Source organism: Crocodylus siamensis, chromosome 6 (assembly GCF_052110815.1).
Source record: "Crocodylus siamensis isolate JL-2025a chromosome 6, ASM5211081v1, whole genome shotgun sequence".
Taxonomy (NCBI): domain Eukaryota; kingdom Metazoa; phylum Chordata; order Crocodylia; family Crocodylidae; genus Crocodylus; species Crocodylus siamensis.
The window spans coordinates 74697011-74713878 of record NC_143400.1 but is presented as its reverse complement, the minus strand read 5'-3'; the positions used below and the strand labels follow the sequence as shown (position 1 = coordinate 74713878).

The 16868-nt window shown below is 41.5% G+C and overlaps 1 protein-coding gene across 1 annotated transcript in view; it reads right to left on the bottom strand.

The window, feature by feature from the left end:
* Positions 1-3968: 3968 nt before the first annotated feature.
* The window catches only part of TIPARP (TCDD inducible poly(ADP-ribose) polymerase), a 31528-nt gene continuing 18628 nt past the window's right edge, over positions 3969-16868 (bottom strand). Inside the window, exons 3-6 of the mRNA XM_090051803.1 lie at positions 14459-14627; positions 11496-11677; positions 5753-6028; positions 3969-4716 (exon numbers count right to left, since the gene is read on the bottom strand). Of these exons, the coding sequence (XP_089907929.1) occupies positions 4269-4716; positions 5753-6028; positions 11496-11677; positions 14459-14627 (1075 nt within the window). The 3' untranslated portion in view covers positions 3969-4268. The remainder of the gene's footprint in view (positions 4717-5752; positions 6029-11495; positions 11678-14458; positions 14628-16868) is intronic.

Genomic DNA, 16868 nt, shown 5'->3' with positions numbered 1-16868 from the left:
GGCCTAGGATGCATACAGCCAATACCACCTCCTTCCTGCCCTTCAGAAGTACCTTTGCCACCCTGACTAGGTTCTGGGCCATACTGTGACCGTCCTTCTCCCCTTGTTGCCTGTCACAAGAGATGAGATGCTGTTCTCCATTAGCCTTTGCAAGGAAAGGGAGGCCCCCAGTACCTGTGTGGTTCCTGGCACCAACAGGCTCCTCTTGGTTCTCCAGAGGACCGCAAGCACCAACAGGCTCCTCCAAGTCCTGTTCGATGGGCAGACAATTCTACTACCCCTTTTAGCCTCCCTGTCCTGTTGTGGCAGCCCTTTTTTAGAGCAAATGGAGAGATGGATATGGCTTTATCAAAGCTGCTCCTTAAGCCAGGAATCAACTCCTGGCATAGTGACACCATGGTGAGACCTCTGAAGTGCCAATCAACTTCAGAATGAACCAGGCTAGTTAGCCCCATGCTAGTGGAAGACAATTTCTTCCTCCAGCCTGGCATAGTTAAGACTTGGGGTCTACTCAATTTGTGATTTCATGGAAATGGCAAAATCCAGGACTGTCCATGAAATCAACCTAAAAAATATAGCTAAACAAAAATAAGATGTTGGCTCCTCAGTAGGAGTCAGCAATCATGGCAGCTGCCATGGCATGGCCTCTCAGCCCACCCTGTGGGGGTGAGGGGGAAGGTGCCAGCTGGCAGGGGTGCATGAAGGGCAGCAGATAAGACAGCGACTGCCCCCTTATCCCTTCTCCTGTGCTGGGGCCTCTCTGCCAATCAGCAGGCAAGGGGCAGGATTGACAGAGCACTGGAAAATATCCACAAAAATTGCTCTTTATGCTGCAATCAACCCATGAAAATTGTTTAGTCTCATCACAGTTGAAGTAGATCCATAGTTAAGGATCCTGAAACAGCAGGATCTCTGGGGTTGTATTGTATAGCAGCCTGAGGACGCTGTTCAGAGTCCACTTCTGCATATTTTGAAACAGCTCTCTGCAGTGTCTTCCTCCTCCAGCAATGCATAGGCAGGGTGGTAGCAAACAGGCTTGCAGCTACCTACCAAATGGCAGACTAAAGTCTCAGGCTTCGTGCACTGCCTAGTTTTGCCAGCAGAACAGTTCTGCCATACGCTGAACCTGGGCCCAGCCCAAGCACTCTGTGGTAACAGATCCCTCCTTTCCGCTGCAGGAGTCACTCCCCCTCTGCCACATGCAGTGAAGTTCCTGCCACCACCCAGCAGCCAAGTGAAGGCACAGCCACATTTTCAGCTGGCTGCCATGGTCCATTCAGCAATAGATGCTTTCCAAGTGCACTGCCTGCTCTGGCTGTTGAAGCAGAGCTGTGCCAAGTCACAGTATGCATACAGGTACACCCATATTCTGGTGACCTGGCCTTGACAGCTGCTGCTGCCTGGCACCAGAGGTGCTGGCAAGAAAGGCAGCCGGGCTTAGACAATTACATGGCGGAGACAGCAGTGAGGCTGCAGCATCAGAGAGAGGTCTGCCCAAGCTCTGCAGCCCTTTCTTATAGCACAGTTACCCAACAGCACACCAGGCAGGGGTGCGGCTAGTGTCACAGCCAGCTGCCTCGGGTTCACCAGCCTGAAGGGTCAGGTACTCATTTATACTGGGGTGCAACTGGGGGCAGTCTTTGGTACAAGTCCAGAGCAGGGCTCAAATTCACACCTTTGGGTCCACAGAAAAGCACCTTGATCTTCCTGCTACCACAGCCCTTTGCAGGCTGTAACATTAGTGATTCACCACTCAGATGAAAGAGCTCTCTGAAGAGACAGCGCCATGTGAAGCTTTAGCCCTGTTGCTCAGACTCCAGGCCATGCATGCACTGGTAGGGCACTGGGACGGTGCCACCAGGTTCCTGCTGCAGGGGCCAGAACAGTCTTAACTATTACAGAGGAGAAATGAGCACAGAGGCTGTAGCAGACCTTGAAAGGGGCTGTCCCAGCGCCCCCTTATCAGCAAGCTTCCCCAACCCCCACAACATACTGAGTCCCCGCAGTTCTCTTACCTTTGGAAAGTCCGTATCTCCTCAGGAAGCAGGCACCAGCCTGAGCCTAGCTCTCTCATGAATGTTTTTCCCTAAGGCATTGTCTCACCCTTCTGTGAGGCTGAGCTAGCTCTCCTCCTACTGTCTGAAGAGGTTGGCAGTTAACTGGAGCCAGCTGCTTAGATTCCCACCTCCCTCATTCAACTTATCCATGTGACGGTGCTGCTCCTTCCTAGGCAGCAGCAAAGCATTTCTGGGGGAGGGGGATTACAGCCATGTGGCACTGCTGACACAAGAACCTTTTGCCTCTCAAGTCTGGGCCAGCTTCTGTGGTCCCTATTAGGGGCAACCAACATGGGTTTATCAGTGGCAGGTCTTGTCAGACCAACCTGGTGGCCTTTTACGATCAGGTCACCAAATCATTAGACGCAGGGGTTGCTGTGGATGTAGTCTTTTTGGACTTCCGGAAGGCTTTCGACACTGTCTCTCACCCTGTCCTCATCAAAAAGCTGAGAGACTGTGGTGTCGATGCCCACACGGTCAAATGGGTCGCCAACTGCTGTTCAACATCTTCATCAGTGACTTGGATGAGGGGGTAGAAAGCAAGTTTGCTGATGACACTAAGATGTGGGGGGATGTGGGTGCGGAGTGATAAGTGCAAGGTGTTGCACATGGGGAGGAAGAACCGGCACCACACTTACAGATGATGAACATGGGCCGGCAGTGTGGGGAGGCAGTCAAGAAGGCCAATCGTAGAGGGGAGGTGATGCGGCACTCAAAGCAGCAAAGGAGCCTCCACACTTCTAGGAAACAAGCTGAAAGCTGATGATGATCCACAGCAGCACAAAGCACTTGGACCCCAATGTTCGTTTCACAACAGTGTGAGATACCTCTGTGTAAGTTAATGGAGTTATACTAGGGTACTGTGAACCCAAGGCATAAGCCTTTGGGCTATGTATTTGCTATAAAAGGTAATTCTGTCAAACCCTGATGAAGACAAGAGTAAATTGTAGCTGGGTGACAGCTATCATCTTGCAAGTAAGCATCATACAATTCTAGTGGAGACAGGGCCTGAGTGTCTCCAGGACACTTTTATGAACTGCATTGCTGAAATGAGACTGACTTAATTGGACAGTAAGAGAGCATGCTGAGCAGTAACGCTGATTAATACACTTGAGATGCATTCATTATTTAGCTAAACTGTAGGATATGGAGTGTCTTATGGAACTGCTGTCTGTTCATGTCACGCAGGTGAAACTGGCAGGATTAACTGAGACTGGCAAAACAAAATAGGCTCAGAAGATGTGGAAGGGAGGCATGGTCATTGTTTAATTATTTAGATTTTCATAAAATGCAAATCATCATTCTAAAATGACTTCAGATTCCAGTTTAAAGACCATTTTTCCATTAAAAAATGTACCTATGTATCTAGATCTATGTACCTATGTAACAGAAGGAAATGTTTTATGATGGACTCAGGTAATTAAACCTAATTGAACAATTCAGTGATGTGCACTAATATGGGGAGTTTTGCCACTGACCTGCGTGGGCTTTGGTTCAGCTCCTGTGTAATCTTATCAAAATGACAGCAGGTTTGCTTGATTTACTTTCCTGAAAACCATGGTGATTGTATTGATTGTGCTGTTACTCTTAATTCTTCAAGGACTACAATCCCCATCATCCTTTCCATAATTTTGGCAAGAATCAATGTTAATCAAATTAACATGTATTTGGGCATCCATTTCAAACTTTTACCACCTGGTTTCTCCCAGTCCTTGTGGAATTTTCCTAATGTTCCAAGATTAATTGAACAACCAAAATTAGTGGTTTAGCTTGATCCATGACCAATTATTTTAACCCTCTTGGGTACAAATTATTTGAATCTGCTGATTTAGATCAGAGCCCAAGCAATTTTCAAGTCAAGTGTAAATCAATACACTAAACACATCATTTAAATTATTTGCACAAACAAGATTTTTAAACATGAATATTTACTAACATAAATAAACAGTGTTTTATAACAAAAGGCATAGATTTTTCAGCTATAAACAGTGGGAAAATATTTACAATTTGCACATACATAATCAAACAGCAAGTGCACAATTGGTCGCTTCAGAGTTTCTTTTCTTTTTTTCTTTTTCTGTAATAATAAAGCCTTCTCTCCTAGCCAGTAACTTTACTGTGTTCTGTTAAGTCCATATTTTCTCACAAAAACTGCTACACATCAGATAAAGAGTTTATCAGAATGAATAATTTAGCAGCATAGATGGCTTTTCAAATGGAAACTGTATTACTAACTTCTTCATACTGAATAATAAAATAAGGGTAGCTCTGGTCATCATTAAAAATGACAAAAATTTGAGGCTCAAAGTAATTGTCCACACAAGAGTCATAAAGGTCACTAGTGATGTTACCAGGGTTCACAGGTGGAGGTCTCCTCATGGTATGATTGCCAACAGTGTATCTTCCTGTCAGCACTTTAGCCAAGAACATGTAATGAACCCCCTTGGGGGATCTTTTGGAAAAATTATGAGAGTAGCTTGCCTTTCTGGCAAAGTAACTGCCTTGTCCAAACATGGTAGCATGCTTCCCACAGACCCGGGGATCAAAGTTGTGCTTGCAGATTCCATCCACAACATCCTGGGAGGTGCCATGGAAGAGGTGCCGTTCATTCATGATTCTGTCAAGCCCAGTCATCTTTTTAGACATGTATTCCTTTTTCCTGGCATAAAAATAAAAGAATGAATTTTATGAATTTGCAATGCACATCTATGGATGAAAAATGCTTTATGCCAGAGTTTGATCCTTCTGAACACTGGAGGAAATGGGAATGCATTTGCATAGACCCTAACATGGATCTTCTCTGTTTAAAAAAAAAAAAAGTGCAAATCCAGTGCTTTTGAAAAGTGCTGGACTGCTGGTGTTAGAGACAGAAACTCTTGTTATTCACAGCAATGTAGGCAGCAGCACTTCCTGCATACTTCCTGATTTATCTTTGCCACATTTGGAAGGCAAAATTGACACCTGTGTAAAACGCCTTTGTATTATTCAGACCATTGTAAGAGTGCCTAAGTAGGACTTAACAGACAGCCTTTGTTGGGGGCTCTCTCTGCCGAGATAAATTTTACTCTTTGGCCATAAGTCAGTCTCCATGGTCATACAATCCCCTGAACTTCACTGACACTGTGGTGGTAAGTTTGGGGACTGGATTAAAGTCCACAAATTCATTTAACTTCCGAGACTGAACAGCTGGGGAATTATAACTTTCAATTATCCCAAACTGATCTGGATTTGAATGAGCAACCTAGAGATTAAAGCTTCTATGGCCCATCACCAATCCCCAAGATATCTGTCAAAAGTCACTCTTTACTGCAGCGATTACTTGAAGAAAAGAATTAGTCATTGGTTACAAAGGCAGAATTGACTGCACATGGGCTGCTCTGCAGTGACACAACAACCTTGTGTTCTCCAAGTTGTTTATCTAGATATTTTGCACTTGCTTTGATGTTTCTATGAAAAGATATTTTACTAAACATGTCAATCTGCAGCATGCAAACCTCCTTTAACAAGCGTTTTTAAGATGTGTGTATACCAGAGTTTATTTTTCAAACAAAATTATTCAAGCTCTTGTTTATTCAAAATAGACTTCCCAGTGTTCCTGAATCCTCTTTAACACTTAGCTTACATTTCACAGCCAACACTATCATTTTTATAGGTGGGAGCCTAATGACAAACAAAAAACATTTGCATTGACTCACCTTTTATATTTCTCCCAAAGAAACTGATTTTGCACTCTTAGTATTTTCAAAATTCTGTATTTGGTCTCTGGCACAGTCTTGTGAAAAAGATTATATATGGTTCTATAGCTCTTATCTTCCTTAGAAACAGGCACTTGGATGAAGTCCTGAGTTGGATCCATATTAATCCAAGTTTCAGGGTAAAAGCTGGGAGAGGTAACAGCAGCTGGAGAGAAGACTTGGGAAGGGACTGGTTCAGTTGACGGAGAAGGAACTGGAGGATTACCACCCAGAGTCCTAGGTTAGGAAAGAGAAAGAGTTTGTACTTGAACATTCCCACATAAAATACTTTCAAATTGTATTTATTTAGTCAACAAGATCTCTTAAACAATCGCTGCCCGACAGCCACACCACAAATTACATAGCTCAAAAGCTTGTTTAAAAAGAACATACCAGGTATTGCATCTGTTTAATGCCTAAGCATTCAAACCAATGCCAGACTTAATGTGCAGTAACTATGGCACATCAATAAACATGTAGATGTGCCTGCTGACATCCACATAGCATCAGAGAGTCAAGTTCTATGTCTTTGAACTTTGAGGACCAGATCTTTAGTCACTGTAGTTCAGCTGAAGTCAGTGGAACCACTAGAGACTATGATGCTTTTCCAGACAAGCATCTGACCTTATCATAGTCCAGTTTCCATACGGAAGTAGCAGGGGAGAAGGAAGTAGATACTGATGCTTTCTTCTGATTCTATGGCCAGGCCACAGTGAAGGCAATAAGCAAACAGGAACCATGAATAAGCAATTTGGTGTTTGCAAGATTATGAAGTCTCTGATCTCCTTGATCAGAGTGACTAAGATATGGCTCATGACCTGAATTCAGCTTGTGAGGCTTCTCAAGGGTCCAGAAATCTGGCATGAGGGTAGCTGTGGCAACATTATTGGCCAGGACTCTTGAAGCCATAGAAATTAATGCTGCTACCACTCATCCTACTGCCCAGTTTCTGGACCAGTGGGGATCTCTGCAGACCAGATGAGGTGGCCTTACATGCCTGAGGGGCCAGATGAGTTGGGCACCACTGCCCTAGAGTGTTAAGATACACAAGGTACAGCTGTGTATCTAGCTCCTAGTCTGAGTAGTTTTGTATTAATCAGGCCTGTTAAGTAGTTGATTTTATTTTATAAACTTATCACTGCTGAAATGGGAAAAATCTGCATATTGGAGGAAGGGGGGACATGAGAACTTGCAATATTGCAGTAACTTATTTGAGCATCGTGTCTACATCTGGGTCGAATCCTGTTTGCTTTACTTGCTATATACCTGAATTTTGGTCAGAGTTGGTGCAGGGGAACAGCAAGCAGATTCAGCTCCTTGTAACATCTTTATATAATGTTTATTATTGGACTATGGAGACTGTCAAAGTATTAACAGAAGACAACACAACTGGAGCCAATTTCCTTCTGTTGTAGTATGGTTCTCCCAGAAAATTAGGAATTCCTTCCTTAACCCATTGCTCTGCATTCCCACTGGGACTCCAGCGACTAGACTGTGTTTCTGTGCTTTTTACTCCCACTTACAGTGCAAAGCCAAGGTAATTATGGAAGAGTGAGCATTATGAACAGAATAATTAATTAAATTCTTATTGCAGATTCATTCTTATTGGCAGTGTGAGCCATGAAAAGCTCAGGATAACTTTCTGAAAAAGTTACCTTTAAACTGATCAGGTTGGATTTGGGTCCTAAAAAGGCAGTTAACTGACATTATGCCATTTTTAAAGAGATGCCATTTTTAAAGAGATACACTGCAGAGTACAGTTACTCTTAAAACTATTACCTCACATTTATCTTAGATGTTGTACAGTGTTGAAAAAGAGAACCACTAACCACACTCTCATCTCATGGTGATAAAAATCTACAGACGCTTCAGTGACTTCAGCTCTGGATTTCTTTATAACAAGTTAACTGGGTTCAGAATTTGACCCCTGATGTCACATAGTTTAAAGGAAAACCAGAGGATGGACTGTAAACATTCTTCTGCATAACAATTTCTGAATCTGTCTGAAATACTATGATGCGGGTTTGTTTGTTGCATTTTTGCTCCTATGATCAAAAGGTCAGTGGGTACTGTAAGATTACAGTAGACCCTCACTAATTCACCCTAATGACTAGGGTGCAGATTAACAAATATTCTGGATTACTAAGTGAGCAAAAACAATAAAACCATTGCATCACTTAATGTACTTTGTTCATTTGTTTTGACAAGAGTAAATTAATTGTAAGCATTTATAATACAGGGAAACCATTAAAAAGTCAACATTTATCAATGGTTACTACACATTTAGTGCTATTTCTATTTCAAGTAACCTATTCCAAGTTTATCTCTTGTTTTAAATATAGAGGAAAAACATGGTAATCCTAGATCTCACTGTATGGTGACTGTAGGCAAATGCTGACTTTAATGACACTGGACATCACAGTGAACTAGTGAAGTGGTATAGAACAGCCTCAACCATACAACCCCCTATAGCACACTGCTGTCCCTTTGTAAAACATGATACTGTTGGTTTATTTGTAAGAATTATCAGGTCTGAATAAGTGAATTAAGAATTAGTGGCATTTCCAACAGGGAATGGAAATCTCACAGAACATAATCTGGAGATCTTGCTGTCCATCCAGGCGTTAAGATGTCACCCATAGTGATGCTGAACTCTCTCTGGACCATTATTAAAAATCAAAAAGGAGTTGTGGGTGCTCAGCACCTCAGAACCACATCTTTATGCTGCAGTACAACAGTCTCAGTAGCAAAAGAGCAGTTGGATGTGAAGGAAAACACCTTGGGTTTTTATTTTTCCCCAAGATTAGAATCAGAATTCTTATAAACTGGAAGTGAAGTCCAGGTTTGGTTTTTTTTCTCCAATTGCCTTTTACAGTTCTCAGTTTTCCCCACACAAGACTGGAACTAAAAATGTTTCCAACAATTACTTGTTCTGAGGCTCTGAACAAATTAACTTTCACCTCACAATTATGATGCTATAACAATTCAGTGAGCTAATGAGCATTCTAGCCCTAACACAGCAGTTAAATCTTCTTTGATTGGCCCAGCATGCCAAGCCGCCAGTCAGACTAATGACTTCCACCCCTTTGCTAAGAGGACAATATGTTCCTAACTACTGGACTCTGACAATAACGTTTCCAGCTGTGCTGGTGAGATCACAAAAATGGCATTTTTATGAGTTCTAATCAAAAAGACTACAATGCAACAGTTCCTCATTTGGCCTTTGATGGGTGAGCAAGTTTGCCCCCAGTTGATTTGATAAAACAAGGAATGCTTCATCTCTAATTATTCTTGAAAACCATAACTTTTTTTTTAAATTTGTTTTTAACAGGGCCCCAGCTGATCAAAGACAATGAAAAGCAGAGAAGTGCACAGTAATCTGGCAAACTTCAAGTACAGCTGTAGCTCTGATGTTCAAGGACCCATAGCAAAGGTCCATCAGTCAGTAACACCCTGAAGAAACAAATGCAGGGAGTCTGATGGGAAGGAGCCCCTCAGATATTATTCATCTGGTAAGGTGACAAGTGCATAGTTGCCACAGTGAAACCTTGCCAAGCATGATTCTCCACATAAACTGGGCACTAGGGACAAGGGGTAGGAGCTGCCAAAACCCTGGAGTGTTGTAACGGCTTTGGGGTGAAATAAGGATTTGCATTAGGATAAGGATTCTGAGTGAGTCAAATGTTCTGGAGTCCAGATACATACCAGATGTTTGTTCAAACAGATGCAAGGTCAAGCTCCTACATCCCTACAACCATCCCCACTTGCACAGGCCTTCTCTCAGGGCAGCTGGCCTGCCCTTCTTCTACTCTTGGGCCTGAATCAAGAGGTTCCTTGACCCTCTTTGCCTCAAATGCTTTAGTCTGCATCAGAGTGCATGTAGCAGGAAGGACAAATCATACAATACAGGCTGGTTCTTCACAATGTCATCCAGTTGTGAGACTGAACGCCCTCAGGCTAAATCAGTAGAAACAACGTATCCAGGAATTACTTTACAGTATCTGACACTGCTGATACTATGTAACACTTCCAAAAAATACTGACTTCTAGAAACAGTAGACTAAATCCTGCCATATTTTACACCCCGCATAGCTGCAGGCCTGGTGATATTTCCAGTGTGTGCTAGATAGGAATTCAGGATTAGTTCCCTTTCAGGTAGTTTAGCACCACTCTGCTTCTGGCAGAGAGCACTGTCTGGTCTCCCACACAAGGCTGTGCCTGGTTCTTAACACAAAGGGTTCCAGGAATATAGAAAACAGAAGGTTTCTCATACTCTTTCCCAATATGTACAAGGCAGGTACAGGGCTGTTCACAATGCAAAAATTGGTTTTTCCTACAAGCTAAAAATAGTTTCCAAGGAGGAAAAACAGGAAAAAGTGGCCACTCAAGGGGAAAGTGTGTTAAAATGCAGACCCAGTTCACACATGATTAAGTTTCTTCCAATTATATCCCCTGTATTTTTGGCCACTGTTTTCCATTAATGCTCATCTGCTTTCCTGACTGTAAATGGCAGACTTCATGACACAGGATTCAGTTCTACAATCCTTACTGAGGCAAAACTCTGATTGACTTAAAGGGATTGGGAACTTCAGAGGTTTGCCCTGTCATGTTCATTAATGAAGAGTGAGGCCTGAAAAGGCCATTAAAGGAATTGTGCTTGCAGACTATTTCTTTGCTCCCATGATTTTTTTTAAAGCTGCCCATTTTATTTCAAACACAATTATTGTATTATGTGGAAGTGTTCTGCATTATTGGCCTGACCTTGGGAGTATATAGCCACGTGTCTCATAAGACAAGAGCTGGGGTTGCTTGTCACCTGTTGGGATCCAGCTACTAATCAATCATTTAAAATTTTACCCAGCTGCAAGGATTACAGTATTCAGATACCCATTTCATAGACTAAAGCATGAATCAAAATCTCAGCTGTAAACACATGGAACAAACAGAATGTACCTCCAGTTTTTGAATGTTATAGCTCAGTTCAATTTCTACTATAAACACTGTACACTCACTTTAGCACTGGCACTGATATATTTTACTACTGCTTTTACTTAAGCAACTTAAATTATTTTACAGTGAATGTGCAATCCAGGCACACATCTACAAATTATGCATGGAAGTCAGAGAAACTACCTTAAACATAATTCTGAAAGTTATTCTTTGCTTCCCTAGCTGAACTGCTCAGCAGTCTTGCCACAGACTCTGAAACACTTGCAGAATTACACGTTAAGAGGCAGCTGCACTAAGTTAAAGGTGAAGGTGGGGGTAAGTTATCCACACTTTTTTAAGTGTGCTGGTGAAGAGTGCAAATAGCTTTTGCAACTTTCCAACTGAAAGTCCTATGGGGTCCTGACCAAGAAAGTACTTAAGCACATGCTTAGTTAAGTATATAGTAAAGGTCCACTCCTTCCAATGGGAACTAAGCGTGTGCTTGAGCAGCTTCATTTAAAAAAATGAATCCTGTTTTGAAAAACCCACAAAGGTGAAAATAAAAGTTTGTGAATTTGAGATTAGCTACCTGAAGTGACTATTAGTGACTATTAGTGTTAGAAATTAGAAATAGGTACTATTTCTACAGATGGCCTAGCCAATAATGAAAAATTCCCTGTGGCATCTTAAAGAAGGAAAGGTAATTATCTTGAAGATACCTTTTAATTAAATTATATGCTTCAAAGTAAATTCTCCATCTCTCTAAGACACTTACTGTAAGAATGGCATCAGCACGACACATGAGCGAAGGAGGGGCCTCCTCTTGATTTCTCTTCGGAAACATGCATTTTGTTGGAAGCCATCTTTGATATTTAGGATATATTGATTGTGCCAGGTAACAAACCGGACCTCCTTCAGCCCCCGGCAGCTGGCTTCTTCTATCAATCGTACAACAGGCTGTTTTGAGAAAGGCAGGCAAAGTAATTTATAGTGTTGCAGAACTTAAGGGCTGCAAAGTCCTTAGGGGGTCATCTAGTCCCAGTGTGGTCAACCCATGGCATGTGTGCCACAAGTGGCGCAGGCAGCCTCTGTGTCTGGCATGTGGCGAGGAGGAAGAGACAGAAAGCAGAGCAACAAATTAAAAAGGGAGCATGGAAAAGTTCAGAGGGCAGAGCATGGGCAGGGACAACGGGGAGGAAACAGAAACCTGAACAACAAATCAAGCAGGAGAAAGGGACTGGAGTGGCACTTGAGAAGGATGAGGAGCCTACCCTGTGGCAAACCTGCCAAAAAGGTTGGCCTCCACTAATCTAGTCCATCCTTGTGCTCTGAAACATGATCAAATTTCAAATACACCTAGACCCTCCCTGACAGATGTTTGGCTAAGATGCTCTTATAAGACTAGCAATGACAGGGATTCTACAATTTCTCCCAACTATCCTTATAATTAAAAGTTGTTTCAAATGATCTAACCTAAATCTCTCCTGCTGAAAATTAAGCCAATTACTTCTTATCCACAATGGAGAAGAACAATCAGTTACCATACTCTTCATAGCAACACTTTACGTATTTGTAGACTGTTGTTGTATCCACAGCATTCTTCTTTTATCAACATTTTCAAGTGTAGTGTCCCAAATGCTAAGACCCCACTAAGTCAAGCAGAGCAGAATAACTGCTTCTCAGCTACTCTTGGTACAACATCAGTGTTAATATAGCATAGAATAACATTTACATTTTTTGCAGTGGCAATATATTCTTAACTCATATCCAGCCTATCATCCCCAATTCACTTGTGCAGCATTGCTGCCTGCCTAGTTTTCCCTGTTATGTATTTAAGTATTTGGTATTTCCTTCCTAATCTAATCATTGAGTATAATTTCACATTATGGCAACTTAATGTGAAATAATTAACATTGCTTTCATCTTCCACTACTTCTGCACTTTTTTTATTAATACAAAAGTGCAGCTGCTGTGTTCAGTTACTACTCCTACAGTAGAGAGATAAATGGGAAAGTATTTTACAAATTATATTAGCCACCTTAAATGTCTGTTGCAGAAGCAGTACTAAAATGAATTATTGTGTGTAATAAATTCTTCATATTTTTATTCATTCATGTCATTGATCTGCACTCAAAATGTCCTTCATTTAAGGATCTAAAAGTGTGTTACAAATGTTAAAAAAGTCTCATTACCCCTGTGAGAAAAATAATATTCTTCACATTTTACAGAGGAGTTAACGAGACACTGCAGAGAAGGGATATGTGATTTGTAAAAGATCATACTAGGAGTCAATGTTAAAGATGGGGCATACAATATAGAAAACCTGATGTTCAACCATTCATATTCTTTCCCAAAGTGACTTTTTAGAGCAAAGAATTAATCAAACTGGGAAGAGTTTCCTAGGAGTAAGCCATACTCCCTTGAAACTAACAAATTTGACCAAACTTGCTTTTAAAATTGACAGTAAATGTTAGGCAGCTTCCCACATTTAACATATTATCACAGGTCATTTGGGAAGCAGAAGCTGAGCAAAGCATAGTCCTCATTTCATTGCACTTTCTGCAGGCCAACTATAACACTGAACTGCCTGGTTACCTTCAAAAAGGACCCTAATATTTACATACATTTTCTACATTTTTAGCTGGTTTCTAAAGAAGAAGAAAGAAAACACACTAATATAAAATGCCTATGAGCAAAGTGCTGCAGTTTTGATGGTTCTGGTGCACCCTTGGAACCAACTAGTTTCATTCTCTGAGTAGCAGGGGAATTTGAAAACATTGCTTCCTGAGTCCTTGCACTCTCAGAAGAGGCAAGCACTGTGAAGACTCAGTGGCTCAGTCCATTTTACTGACCTCTTTGAATTGTGGTTATTTCCCTATTTTTACTGGAACAACCCTAAGTCATCTGCAACCATAATGACTTCTGCTCAAACTGAAAATGACTTGAATCCAACAGGGCCACACTGTCCTCAGCTGTTGTGCAGATATGCAAAAGGAACAGGGCATATAGGCAAGAGCAGGCTGCACTTCCTGAGTACGTGTTCTGCTTCTGCATGCTGGAGAAATCTAAAAAGGATTCTGCTTCCTTGAGATGCTATCCTGACGTGATAACCTGGCACTACAATACTGTGTGAGTTCCTCCAGTGCAGAAGCCTAAATGATACGACTGAACACAAAAGATGAAAGTCATTATCCTGCCCCAAGTGACTAATGCAAACTGCAAGAATTTGGGCATGGAACTATACACAGGATGGGGTTGGGCAAAATGAAAGGGCCAACCTATCCACAGGGACTGAGTGATCTCACACAGTTGCTACTGCAATTTTTGGATAGCGGTTGAAAAAAACCTCTGGGTTTTGGTGAATGATTCCATTCAATGGTAGAAATGCTAGCCAAGCCCCAACTCCTTCCACTCAAACACCTACTCTCCAGCTGGACTTGTGGAGTGCTGCTGTGCTGTTCTTTTACCCATATGATACTGGGAAAACTTTGATCTCTCTGAAGCAACATCTGAGGTCTGTTACATATTACTTGATTCATAATAGAAGTGAAAAGCATGCATCCCTCTACCAATGAAGAGCACTGGTCCCTGAAAGAAAATCAATGTGCAGAGGGTACCATTTATTTATTTATTTTAGCAAAAGGGCTACAAAGGAATTACATGTAAAATCCTTGAATATACACTTCTAAAACTTTTGGGCTTCAGGCTAAAAGCAGGTTTCTGGGAAGGTTCAAATACCTCAGAGTACTCTCTCCAGCCAAAGTGGTCCCTGCAGAAGTATTTCCAAACTGTATAGTAGTTGGAGGGGGATCCAGTGCAGGAAGGTGTGGAGAGCCTCCGCATTTGGTCAAATTCAGCTGTTTCATACAGTTTCATAATATTCAAATCCACCCAAAACTCGTGTCCCCTGGAAAGAATCAAAATAAAGATTTCTCAATATTGAACCCATCCAAAAACAATTCAGGGCATCAGAAACAAAGCTACTGCAGTACGTCTCCACAGCACCATGCTTATCCGCTACTGGTAATCCAAACCAAGGCAGAATTCTGTGCTCTCTACGTAAAATTCTGTACACATTGCTCAGAGCCACCAGGACATCAGAGGGGTTGTACGTGCTGTAAGAGGGCTTGATTTGGGCCTGACAATTAAAGCCAGACTTTGAGAAAGCAGGGCTTAGTATGGCATATGGCTGTCTCATAGTGGGGATGCAGTTTGGCAGTCAGGAAGTTTCAGAGCTCCTGAATGGAAACCTACTGCTCCATTCCTTTGGAGAAGGCAGGTTGGTCCCCTCCCTGTGACTAGTCAGTGAGGAGGAAGAGGTATGGAGTGATAAACCCGCGTTCATTCTAGACCCTTTGTAAGACTGCTAGGAGAGGATAATCACTGCACTCTTCCCATCTCAGGGATCACTGGTCTTGGTTGAAGAGCTCAGGGGTGGAATGCTTCTTGCCTTCTCCCCAGCACTTGTATGCACATGAAAGGGCTAGTGGCAATCTAAACCTGAATATATTTCTTAGGACAATGGTGAAGCAATATGGTCTAAAGACAAGAAGAAAAAAGGCTTCCTACTCCAGAGATATTTGTTCACCATAGATGAGTTACAGAATGATAAATATACACATTCTTGATATTTGGAGCATCCTATCTGAACAAATACATCACACAACCATATTTGATGAAGCAGCCAAATACTATTCAAAAGGTTATTCTTGTGAAAGTTAGTGCTTCAGGGAAAAAAGGAATGTAAATGTCTCCAGATGAGGAGCATCTGCTGCTAATCCACCAGAGAGTTCAATTATCTTTCATCACAAGTACAGCAGAAAAGGACTGGCATAATATGAAAAGGAAAACTGATTTCACTATTATGAAGCTTATGCAGAAAAATATTTGCTTTTGTTCTGCTAGCTGTACTGCTGCTACAAAATCAACACTAACATGCAACTTCATAGAAAAATGATTTAGTGCTTTTAGAAGGATATGAGAGCAAACTGGTACTACAGATTGAGAGTTTGAGACTACCTTTTTTACCTCAAGGGAAAAAAAGTAACATTCCATTATGGAGAAACTGTGTTAACTGCGTTCAGCAAAAGTGGTTTCTCATACTGTTTGATGAGCAAGTGTTGAAACGAGCCACAATTGAAAACAAAAGGCATTTTGAAAACCATGTGCTAACTTAGCAGTCCTTGGCCAATGCCATCTACAACAGTCAGCCATGTTATTTGAGACCAGTTTCGTGGGAACAGTACAGATGGCCCCAAACCTCAAATTTTGATTGATCTGGATCTGAACTTCTTGGTAGTCTGCAGGCGTTTGGACCTATGTGCAATTCTTCAAAGTTCCAGGCTATTTGTTAAAAGTGTTCAGATCCCACCTTCAGTCGAGGCTGTGTACAAGCAATTCCCAACCAATATTTCTAATTTAGCGCAGATACAATTTATAAGAGATTTCTTAAGTGAGGATCATAGACTACAAAGATTGGAGATGAGTGTTAATAAGTGGTTTATGAAATTCCAAAGTGCATCTCTCCTTGATGATAACCTTTAAACACATTAAAGTCTTCCAGCTCTTTGATAAATGTATTACAAATTTATTTACATAACACAGTTATGTTACAGATGGGCATAGCTCCACGTGGAGATGTGGGCTAGAATATCAGACCCTTAATCATGTTGACTAGCAGCTTGCTCCTGGGAGTAACAGTATCAAAATCTAGACCTGGGATGTTAAACTCCTTGGAATAGGGAAAGTGTCTTATCTACATTCTGCAAAGTAAAATATGCATTTGGAGATACATGGGGGTTTAGTAATATAATATTTTTCCTTGATAATTTATATAGTATCATAGTAATCTCAGAAGGGATGTGTGACATGTGACCCATATTAGTAAATAATAGCATTTATGCATGTAAGCACTTGCTTGCCGTTCTTCAGTAATATGAATAGTTGTCTTTAAACTGCCATAAAATGAATTTGCCATAAGCATCCATGTCATTAACCAAAAAAGAAACCCATATAGAAAATCAGCTCTGTTAAAACTCAGCTTATCATTAGCCAGCCAGCTGAGAAACACTTCAAAGGTCATTGGTTTATTAGCAAATTGTATCTTAAAGCAGAGATTCAAAGGAACAAATGATTCTGTACGTTCACA